This window comes from Ostrea edulis, chromosome 9 (genome assembly GCF_947568905.1).
Source record: "Ostrea edulis chromosome 9, xbOstEdul1.1, whole genome shotgun sequence".
Lineage (NCBI taxonomy): Eukaryota > Metazoa > Mollusca > Bivalvia > Ostreida > Ostreidae > Ostrea > Ostrea edulis.
The window spans coordinates 9,718,929-9,731,258 of NC_079172.1; the positions used below are offsets into that span (position 1 = coordinate 9,718,929).

Consider the following 12,330-nt stretch of genomic DNA (forward strand, 5'->3'; position numbering starts at 1 on the left):
GGCCTATGGGCTACATCGCTCACCTGAGTCACCTTGGCTCATACTTAAATTTTTTCCTATATATTTGCATGTAAAACTTTGATCACTATTGTGGCCACAGTCTACTCCTGGGGGCCATGATTTTTACAAACTTGAATCTGCACTATGCCAGGAAGCTTTCGTGCAAATGTAAACTTCTTTGGCCCAATTGTTCTTAAGGAGATTTCTTTTCTATTTATTAGTTATGTAAAACTTTGATCCCCTATTGTGGCCCCATCCTATCCCCAGGGGTCATGAGTTTAACAAACTTGAATCTGCACTATGTCAGGAAGCTTTCATGTAAATCTCAGCTTTTCTGGCTTAGTGACTCTTGAGAAGAAGATTTTTAAAGATTTTCCCAATATATTTCTATGTAAAATTTTGATCCCCTATTGTGGCCCCATCTTACCCCCGGGGGCCATGATTTTAACAAATGTGAATCTGCACTATATCAGGAGGCTTTCATGTAAATATCAGCTTTTCTGGCTAAGTGGTTCTTGAGAAGAAGATTTATAAAGATTTTCCCAATATATTTGTACATTGTATGCAAAACTTTGATCCCCTATTGTGGCCCCATCCTACCCCCGGGGCCATGATTTAAAATAAAACCTGAATCTGTACTATATCAGAAAGCTTTCATGTAAATTGCAGCTCTTATAGCCCAGTGGTTCTTGGGAAGATTTTTAAATGACCCCACCCTATTTTTGCGATTGTCTCCCCTTTGAAGCGGGCATGGACCATTATTTGAACAAACTTAAAAGCCCTTCCCCCAAGGATGCTTTTGGTCAAGTTTGGTTATAATTGGCCCGGTAGTTCTGGAGAAGAAGTCGAAAATGTAAAAAGCTTACATACAGACGACTAGCTGCAATAATGTAGCCCTATCCAATTTTTTTTAATTCTGACGTTTTCGGGATAGGGCTACAGTTCCATAGGATCTCCGTAATGGTGCAAAATAATTTTATGAATAACCGATAATAAACTCTGTGTATTAGTCCCAAATGTTGTTTACACCAAAAGGAGTACCAACTTTGTGCTCGGGCATGTCTAATAAAGGTGTTTTTCATTAAATACAATGTACAGCATGCAAAATTCTTCGTCTGCTCCGCCATGCTTGTTATCGCGAGATCTCGTAGGTGGATCTAATGAAAAACCTAAACATTGACAATCAGCGCGAAAATGTAGTTACTCGAGCCACTTCGACAAAGAAAGGAAAATCATATTGTTGCAGAAAGAATTTACACTCTGCTGTTCGGTTTTTAACTTGATATTAAATTCAAACCTTTTCAAAACCGACGAAATAGCTTTCGCCTCCATACTTGTCCATTGATGTAAATGTTACCTTATATGGCATATGCAAATGACTTGACAATCGGAAGTTTATACTTCAGTACATCAAACATGGCGCACAAATATGAATCGAGAAATTGGAATTTATCGAAATTGTTGAAAACGGTAGAATAGAGCCTCACAAATCTGAAGTTGCAGGTTGTAAATTTATATATTGACTAAGAAACATAGAATATCATTTTATTTACGTAAAGAAAGTCAGGAAATGTTTAGAATGAGCGCAAATGTTGCGGGAGTGAATCGCTCCCGCATCTGCACCATTACGAAGATCCTAAGGAGTTGTAGCCCTCTCCCTAAAAAAAAAAAAAATCAGAGAGGGCTACATTATTGCAGCTAACAGACGACGGACAACAGGCGATCAGAAAAGCTCACTTGAGCTTTCAGCTCAGGTGAGCTAAAAACTGTATCCTACTTTAAGAGCATTTTTCTGGGTATGCTCAACTTTTTAAATCGAGGCATGCTAATGATAAATTGATGTCACAGGGGTTGCAACAGTCCTGTTCAATGTCAGCATTTCGCAAATTCTATGTTTGTTAATAATAATGATCTGATTTGCAAATACAATCTATCAGTAGGTCGAATACCGTTCTTTACACATTGATTATGGATTACTCCATTTATTTTATAAATACATATGTGACCGGTCAACAGGGAATACTTACTCCTAGGCACCTGATCCCAAAGCTAGTGAGTCCAAGAACATGTATTTGCCCTACTCTTAAATTTTAATTCTTTATAGGGTGTATGAAACTAAACACTGTTCTTCACCTTTTTGTCTAGAATTATTACCCTTGGTAAATCCATTTACTGTATCCTTGTTCCCATTTAGTCTATTTAAGTGTACGCCACTCACATCACTGAGGACAACATTGACCTCTCTTAGGGGTAAGCATTATGGTGCGTAGTATCCACAGGAAACTAAATACTTTTTAATAAATTTAGAACGTCTGGTCTAAAGCCGTTTTTCTCCAGCCTCTCGTGTATCCAGTTATCATGCCTTCAACTAAGATAAAACAGTATTCTTTTTTTTTTTTTTTTTTTTACAAAGAAATATACAGCCCAGATCTACAGACCAATGAATGTTGTTTTTGATTACCAATACAGTTTGTAGAATTTTATTCCGATGCAAAACAAAACCCACCCAGAAATGTCATATAATTTCATAGTCAGCCTTTTTTGTAAATATAAGTAAACAGCAAAGATATTTTAAATTTGATTTATTCCCTCAATTATTCTGTAAACTTTAACAAAGTAAGACACGGAAGCACCACCCTTCCTGGTGTCAGTTTAAAAAAAACTTAAAAGAAAAAAAAACGATCGCAAAAACACTGGCACCACCAAGCTCTTGAAATCAGTAGCTATCAGTTACTACAAAAATCAAAGAACATTTGTATCTCACTAGCCTCGATATCACATGCAAGTACAAATGATCCCAAGCACTTGGTTACATATATTACTGAATCTGGGGGCTCGTGTGACCTTTGAAGCTGACCAAAAAGTCAAATTCTCAAAGTGCAATACAACAACAGAACATGAAAGTATGAACATGAAAGGTATGGACAAATACAATGAAACCGCTTCTACATAATGGAACCCAACAAAACAGTCACAGCTCCGTTCCTGTGTATTATACGCGTTTAAAAGTAGGCTTTCAAAAGTCATATTTTCACAAATTGCTATCGGATTAAAGCAGGATTCTAAATTACTAATGCACTTTGGAAAATTGTACACTTTCATTTGTTTTACATGTAAAAAATAAATATTTCATGAATTCGCAGATTTAAAGTTGTTTCTCATGAACTTGCAACGGTTTACTTTCAACCCCAACCAAAAATACTTTGCTTCTGATATATTGAAATGAAACACATAAAAATACGTATGGATGTTCTTTGGATACACGTGAAGTAAAGAAGATTGCATCAAACCCAATATTGATGAGAACGACAGGGCATGATCTCTATCATGCTTGGTCTAAAACATTCTTGTTCATCTACAAAAAATCCCAATAAATATATAAAATAACAAAACATCAAAAAATAGTTTAACAATCCATGATATGTTGGTTTTAGTTTGACATGTACGTACATATACACGTTATATATTGACCAACTGTAAACTAAGCTTGTTTTTCAGAAGAATATCGAGGTTCTCGGAAAAGACTTCGCTAATAGCTGATTCTGATGGAGATTTTTGTCGATGTTTCTGAAGAGTGTTGGGAGTGTACCTTGTCCAGGTCATGTTGCCTTGTGGAACCCACTCAAATCCGAGTTCTCGGGAGAGATTTATGAGAGAAGTGTCGGTAAAAGGAATAAAACCATACGCGATGTCCTTTTTCGCTAGAAGTTTTCTGGTAAGGTCACTTACGAGGATGTCGAAATATCCTTCTTTCCTAAATTCAGGAAGAACATAAATCATAGCGATTGAACCGTTGTACTGCATACAAATGTAGGCCAGAATGCGACCATTATTATCCAGAAGACAACTGCTTTCAAACTTTTCTATGACACTTTTAAAGTAGCCTTCCAATTCATCAGCATTCCCCTGCTTTGTCCAATCACTCTTTAATATCTTAGCATGTTCCGGTTTCAGCGATGAAAGAAGAACTCCTTCAGGAATTCTGCAAAAAGAAAACCAAGATTGTCCTAAACAGGAAAATATCATCATTTATAAAAACGTTATAACTACATTCTTACACTTTACATTCCTTTAAATGACCTTTCCTAAATCTGCAAAGACAAACTTCCAGAACCCCTGGGTTACCTAACATATTTGTAATTTCCTGGGTGGGTGTAAATACAAACAGTACAACATGACAACATACAATATATTATATTTTTGTGTATTTACACCCACCCGGAAAATCCAAAAATCACAATTATGACATACCTATAGTATAAATGGCTTGTTAATAAATTGAACTTCAGTTCTAGAGATCGTGACCTATTCCACGTGATCTTACCTCAGCACTATTACACATGCTTTGGTCATACGAAATCTAGATATGTTGCGTATGAGATTTCACATTACGAAGTTATTGCTCTGACATAAATGAAGCGCTTAAAGAAATATGCAAATATGACAGCTTTCATACTCTAGTAACATTTTAGAAAATGAAATGTATTTCTTGAATATATTACATATCCTCGTATCTTTGTCTATGTTTCAAACCTTGTGACAATTGTTAAGTTAAATTTTCAGGGACGGATCAAAATTTTCAAAGGGGATTGATTGATTGATATTTTACGACGTTTTGGCAATATTTCGGCCATTTTACAGGGGTTAACTAATTGAATTATGTTTGTTTGTAAATGTTTGAGTTTCCCCGACGGCCCCCAATGAGCCTACTCTTTTTCGAACATCAGGGAAACGATCTTTTGCGTGCCAAAGGGGCTGCGCTCCTTGACACGGGACACCCTTTAACGTCCCATCCGACGGACATACCCAAGTTTATATCTTTTCTTCCCAAACGTGGTGGGGGGAGGGTGAAAACTTGAAATTAGCAAATCATGACCAATCTTGTAAAAATTGTTCAGCCAAAGGAGGATGGCAACCACTCCATAGCCACCTCTAGATCCGTCACTGAATAATTATGATCAATTTAATTCGTGGTACTAATTAATAAATATTCACTTTGGCATTTCTGGGGGCGTTGGTTTGCTCCATGCGTACATCAATCGGGACTCCTTGGACGTTATTTGACCGCCATGCTTTTTGCAAACTTCACTTAACACAGGTATTACATCACTTGGGACGCCTGAAATAAATAGAAAATATTATGATAGTCCTCATCCTTTAGGACGATTTTTATGATGAAATAACTGGAGACAGTTCAGGTCAATGAACTTAAAACGCAAGAAGTACGTAGCACCATTTACAAACATTAAGGTTAACCACTTTTTTTTCGGAACGAAACCAAGCGATGCTCAGAGAATGAAATGAGACTCACTATTCTTACAGAACTTTGTTATTACTTCATAATAGACTTTAATGTCATATTTCAACAAATCATAATGTGTTCCATTCTTCGAGCTGTTATTATTCATAAATGAATTTGATATGATCATATTTCAAATGGTAATATATTCCATTCTTCCAGCTGTTATTAGTTCATAAAAGAATTTAATATCATATTTCAACAAATGATAATCATTATTATATTCCATAACTCACGATGCGTAACTCGATAAATTCTGGCTTAAGAAATGTGACGTCACAATAACCTTTTGAGAGTATTCAAAATATCGTCTTTAAACTGTTTGTCTATCGATTATACTAAAAGTTTACACTAGTCTAATTTTGCATGCATGGTTTATCTAAAGAAATTAAAACACCATTGATATACAATAGCATACGGTTTATTGTCTTACAATGTACTTCCAAATAGACAATTATTACTACAAAAGAACAGCTCAATGCATTAATAGCTCAATGCATTAATATTTGTATCATGCTTATCAGATGAATATTTGCTAACAGGTAAACTATGTCACTGCGTCACTAGGTCAGTGCGACATACAGCTACATGTGTTTTGATTGTCACGTTTTCATTTAACCACTACTTAGGCACTCTAACAGAGAAATTGTAATTTGAATATTATCTTCACTTTTTATTGCATCAAATAATTTCCATATCTTTTTTTTTTATAATTGTCAGTGCATGTCAACCACGCAATGTTCGTTCGTGATCCTTTCTTTCTGCATGCAAAGAACGCGTGATAGGGACCGCAGGTTATTAGCTCTATAGAGCACTAGCGGACGCTGACCCCAAAGTGACGTCCGAGAAGATGGTTTAACTTACTGTCTTTCCATTGGGCACTAATTGAAGTCATAAGAAGTAAAATAAAATAATCATTCTCGTCTATATTCTAAGTCCCCTACATTCGTTTGTGTTTCTCTTCTTGTTTTTTGTGTGTTCATCACGTGCTTACTCTTTCTATCTTTACTCTTTCTATCAAAGCTCAACCTCCATCTAGTGTTGATATTGTATCACCCTGATTACGTACATGTATACACATATCTAATAGGAGAAGCGAGCATTCTAATTCACATTCAAAATGACATCAGGATAACTTTGTTTACAGTCACAAAATATCAGATCAAGATCGCGTGCCTACAGGTGTAAAAATAACAATAAAAATATTATTCCTCCTGATTACATGAAATCATAAATTTTCAAAGGTAGCTCAGGTAAGAGCGTTCGCTTCGTAACCGTGAGTTCGAGCCATAGCGATTGCTCTTAGAGAACCCTCATTGCTTCGGTCCAGAGCGCTAAACATAGGTCTACAACATAGAGCTAGTGAAGTATCAATATGAGAGAACAAACCTCAAACGACGTAAATCAAACAATTAACAATAAAGTTTACAACTTCTACGGTATTTGCGTCACTTCCTAGTTTTCATTTAAAATGATATCGTATTTCTTTTTAAGAAGGTATGCTACACCAGAGAAATTTGATATGGGTGAAAAGTGGGGGATATGTACAACAATATTAATTTTGAAATTGAAAATTTTCAAATTTACTTTATTTAGTCAAAACACGCAGTTTTAGTCGAAAGCAATTTGAAAAAAATTCAAAACCCCTACTGGACTCGAACCCGCGACCTACAGTTCAGTAGTCGACATGCTAACCTACTGAGCTACTCAGCTAGACGATGAATTTTTTAATGAATAGACAAATATTGCTAATATTTACATTTTCATCCATTATGACGATGTAGATAACCTCCTTAAAAACTGTATTGTAATGTCCGAGGACGAGAAATTGCCCTTTCCAGTTTGACTTCATTGCATAAAGAGTTACACTTTAAGATACATGTAGGTTATCAAGCGCAGTTTTACCTGTGAAGTTTATGGGTTGGTTCCAATTGATAAGACCAGGTCGCTGAAGAAAATACTTCAAGGCGGAGACACTTTTCGTGTGACAAATATGGGTCTGTTTGAAATAGTTCAGAACCTGTAATACATTAATCAACAGTACTGTATATATATGATGCACGTGTATGTGTCTGCACGGATCATATCGGATTTCTCCGAATAATATGAATTCGTGTTACTAAATTATGTGACATGCAAAAAGGTAAACTACTTCAAGACTATTGGTTTTCATGACATATTCCTGTAGCACTTACTATATATATTGACTATTTTTGACAGACATGGATGAAATTGAGCCATCACGAAATTAACTACTTTATAGTAACACAATGCGTAGATGTTTGTGATCATTTAAATTCAATATATAATAGAGTTTTGATATCTAGAATTAAGCATAGATGGTACTTAGAGAAAACTTGATCTAAAAAAGGGCAACATCAAGGTGGTGATTTTCCAGATAATGTTTTTAAAGTTATTTAATCATCACTGTAACATAGCCCTGTAGAGCTATACCTTATCAGAGGACTCCGGACGCAGAAGGACGCAGTTCCATTTCGGCCAGTTGTCTACCACTAGCTCAAATCCGCCCAAATTGTCCTCCAATGCGTTCCGAATTACGTAATAGATCTAAAATAAAAAATAAGTGATATTTTTGTTGTTGTATTCATTAATGGTAATTCATGGAGGTTTACACAGGGACTACTTTCAGGAGAATATAACAAAGTAAACCATCTTTTGAAATTTGGAAGATGCTAATACATGCTGTCGTGGCATATTCTGTCAAGTTTACATGTACCTGTACCACTACTCGGAGGGAGGATTAATTCATAGTTGTCAACCCTAGCAGTGCAGATATTTCTGTCCACATTATACAAACTTACTTTTCTACCTTGGTGCTGTGAGTGCAGCACACCACTTGATTTAGATTTTTTTTATCGAATGTTTATGTTAACCTACGCGTCGAGTAAGAAATCCAGTTCCTAAACTTGACAATTAATACCAAGTGAAATAAGTGTTACCTTAAAATCAGAGAACTAGTGAAAAGGGTACTATTTTGGAAAAACCTGGGGAAATACTCTTTATTAACGTTATCTTAAATATTGGGTTCATCCCACCAGCAGCTGAGTACTGCAGAACCTATAGGAATAACATTAATTGGCGATGTCCCTCAGTAGGGTGAGTGGTCTTACCGTATCTGCCACAAATACCACAATTCATTGACTTTGATAATAAACACTGGTCAAAAGGATAATTATAGGTGGTTGGGTTGCGTCTTGCCAAATCCCAGCGTGATATCGTCCTCAGCTAAAAAACAACATCATCTTGGGCACATCCGGGTTTTCTACAGTGTATACTTGTACTCACATGGGATAAGTTAAATGTTGAAGATAAATCAATGGTTGTGATTATTGGGGGTTTTCTTCCATTTCTACCAGTATATATTACGTCATCACTTGGACAACAGTTCTAAAGATTCAACTCAAGGCCTTTGAACAGACAAAATTGTCAAATTCTTCCGTGAACAGGTACACGACTGAATAGCCTTGGTTTTATTTTCTGATGTTTGTTAAATTCATATCTAGTCGATACAAAGACTTATATAAGATATACAAACATATACACTAAATGTACATACATCCCGTATATCTGATATTGACATTGTACGTACGTGTACACGTACAGGTCAGTGTTAACCAACAATACGTGTACATAAAATACACAGCCTACAACTACATCCTTCTGACTGAACAAAGTTAAATATATTAAATATCAACGTGTAAATGGATGTGTTATTACATGTACATTTAACATACAGTTTTATTACTTAATACAATGTACTGCATGCATCATATTTTCAGTTTTGATATGTACAGCGCTGTACCACTGATCACAGTAACGCGCGATGTTGGTCGTTACATGTACATTGTGTATGTGGCCGTACATTTACTACAATCAATATACTTAACATTAAGGAAGTTTGAATTGTCAAGTACGTCAGAGACTACAAGCTGACACCGATTGAGACTTGTATTCAATGGTTTTTGGGTTTGTTTTTTTTTTTAAAGTTAACAATCATACAAGTTTACAAACATCAATACACAAATAAAACTAAACGTACCGGCTTAAAATGAAAATGTCAAATGAGATTTAAAAATATGTTTAGAAGCTGAAAAGATCTGATATACCATGAACATAAATTTTACTCTGAACAACGTTTAATGTTGGGTTTAAAAAGATCACTTCAAGTTTACGCATCGAGTGGTAATGGTGAAATGCTCTACCTTAGCTGTTCCGGGTAGTCCTAACGCTAACTCATCCTTCAACACACCTATCTCCTCCTTATTGAGAATTTTATAAATCATAACACAGCACACACAACTTCTACAATTATCCCCTGTTAAGATAAAGACGTTCTCGGTATGTTTTGTTTCTCCTTTACACGTGATTGTTTAATCTGCAACGACCTGCGGTCTAGTAGCACGTGAGAGAAGTTTTGCCAATGAATGATCAGTGTGAAGGTCAATTCATGGTCTAGTAACATCGATTTGTTTATGTACGGAAACGCAAACGAGTATTTAATTGCATAATAAGACCTTGCGAATCCGGAAATGGTATAGTATGAATCGTGTGTTGTAAATCTCGTGAGAAAGGAAATTATAAGCACTCCTCTACTAAAGTGTTTTTGTGTATGTGTATACAACAAAAATTTTAATCGACAACTTAATTTTAGAAATATTACAGGATCTCCCGTTGAATATAAAACGACTTATTGTTGGCTTCAAAGTCAGTTTAGTCATATATTGCTCGCATGTAACCCCCTAGAAAAGCTATCTAGAGTTCCCTCTTACTCAGTTTCTTCTTACATTGATCCCAGGGGTGTTTGACCAATATGGTGTGAACGTCGAAATTCGGAGTCCTGTGGACCTTATGTGCTGACGTCGAAAAACCAACATGTCAGTAAAACTCTGTATAAAAAATGTAATGAACTTTTTCACTCCAATGTTACGTCCACCGACCAACAGTGTGATTTGTTCTAAAACTAATGAGACCCAACCATAGACAATACCATTCAGGAGTTGCCAACATCCGGTTTGGTGTGTTTGTTTGTTTTATGTCTCTTCGAGAAATTTTCACTCACATTGAGACGTCATTAGATGTAGGCGAGGACTACCACAACTTTGTACCTATGCTTAGCGTTCAGGCCGTATAGCAGTGAGGGCATCATCGCCTGCAGCGACACAGGACCTCCGTTTAAATTTTTAAGGTCATATCCAAAAGACACGTGATTTTCACTTCGAACATTCACTATTTATGCTAACGTCTTTCCCGGTTTACGAAGCGAAGAGATATGCTCTACCACTGAGCTACCTCGATGAGCGTCAATTTATATCACCTTACATGAAAGTTGAAGATATGTTTAAGGTGGGTCCTTAGTCCTGGATTTTTTGGGGTTTAGGTAGCATTTTTTTGTCTGGAATCAATAAATTAACATTCAGAGTAATGAAAAAAGGCAAAACAGTTAAGGATTTCCATATTAATTTTCATTACATTCACCACTAAAGTCATGTACCCCGATGTTGATTTTTATGAAATTCATTGGAAACAGTTATTTGTTGTTATTTTAACATAAAAGCAACAAAATATTTTTTGAATTGCATTTATTTATCGGGAAACATGTCAATAACTAAAACACATGTCATTTTCAATATGTTCATCAAGTTTTAGAATAATATGTGCAAAATTATTGAATTAGCGTTATTCTCCAAAATGTTAAAAAACAAACAAATGTGGACGCATTTTCCTTATAACATGGTTTACATATCATTTTTTCTGTTTATATTAGTAGAGTTTCATCTGTTATAGTTATTTATGGGGGGAAATCCATACCTTTCCTTTCAAATCTATAGCTTCCAGATTATGTATACCCCCCATAAAAAACTGAAGTCTGGCACCATACAGCTGAGCTATTTAAAATCACTCGGGATTAAAATTTTATGTAATATCATGAAAAGACACAGCTTATGATTCCTTATCACCTTGGTAAAATGTTTGTCAAAAATAAAGGAAATCAATCGCATTATGGACTTGATAAATAATTTAATGAAAACAGAGTTATTGTCCTTGGATTCAATATTTTGAAACATATCATTGACTATTCAAATATAACTAAAACTTTTGAAATATTTTATGGCTAACAAGATTTTTTACAATAACTATTGAAAAAGATTCCAATAAAATTTATGTTCCTGTCATTAAATCATTGATTTTGCAAAATCCTAAGTATGACGTCACAGGAGTGTGGAACTATGTTAAATAGGGTACAAAGGGTAGTCGAGTTCGAATCCTGATAGCTGTTAAACAGAAAACGTTTTAAATAGCTGAATGCCTCTTTCTTCGCCAATGACCCGGCTATTGAAGTTAAAGTCGCGTGTCTTTCATACGAAATCTAAAAAAAATGGTCATGTGTTTGTACGATACGAGACCATCACTGCTACGGCCTTGCGTGTCCTCTCAGTGTGAGGTATTCTCGAATGGGACGTAAAACAAATAAAAATCGAAATTATCAAACCACTAAGTATTGCGAAATCTCGGGACGAAATTATTCCTTACACTGCAGAACCTCAGTACAAAGTTAATTTAAACAATATCTTTTAACGCAAAACACAAACACAACAAGCACCCTGACAGTATTGCATAAGCATTCATCACATGCTGGAAAACATTTACAAGTAAAGGAAAACAGTGAGAAGATTATTAAACATGTAAATAGTAGCGGGTACGCATAAAGCTGTCTGTAAAGCGTTTATAAATAGCAACACGCGGGTCAGGGGAATCCCAACATGAGGTATATAAATCAAACGCAATTCCAATTAGTTTAGGACTGAAAAACGGAAAACAGCGAATTGCTTAGAGATATTCGATATTTCATTTCTCTTAAACTTATGGCACGGTTTTGGAACACAATACACAGCTTTACACAGATAAGATCACCTATGATCTGAAAGTCTGAACTGAACACATGACTGTAATACTTGAAATGTCTGAGTGATGATCGAATTAAAATCAAATAATTCTGCAGGTGAAATAAT

General features: G+C 35.5%; 1 protein-coding gene across 1 annotated transcript; it reads right to left on the reverse strand.

Annotated features, from left to right (window-relative positions):
- Positions 1–2,565: 2,565 nt before the first annotated feature.
- On the reverse strand, positions 2,566–9,757 carry LOC125646046 (glycine N-acyltransferase-like). The gene is made up of 5 exons (XM_048872169.2): positions 9,523–9,757; positions 7,754–7,867; positions 7,205–7,319; positions 4,996–5,119; positions 2,566–3,982 (listed from the first exon to the last, which is right to left on the reverse strand). The coding sequence occupies exons 1-5, from the start codon at positions 9,601–9,603 to the stop codon at positions 3,460–3,462; spliced, it is 957 nt and encodes a 318-aa protein (XP_048728126.1). The 5' UTR covers positions 9,604–9,757; the 3' UTR covers positions 2,566–3,459.
- Between the last annotated feature and the right edge of the window lie 2,573 nt (positions 9,758–12,330).

Coding starts and splice junctions, on each gene's coding strand:
- LOC125646046 (XM_048872169.2), bottom strand. CDS start 9,603: ATGATTTATAAAATTCTCAATAAGGAGGAGATAGGTGTGTTGAAGGAT. Junction 7,868..9,522: donor GACTACCCGGAACAGCTAAG/GTAGAGCATTTC, acceptor TTTTTATTTTAG/ATCTATTACGTAATTCGGAA. Junction 5,120..7,204: donor CCAACCCATAAACTTCACAG/GTAAAACTGCGC, acceptor TATTTATTTCAG/GCGTCCCAAGTGATGTAATA.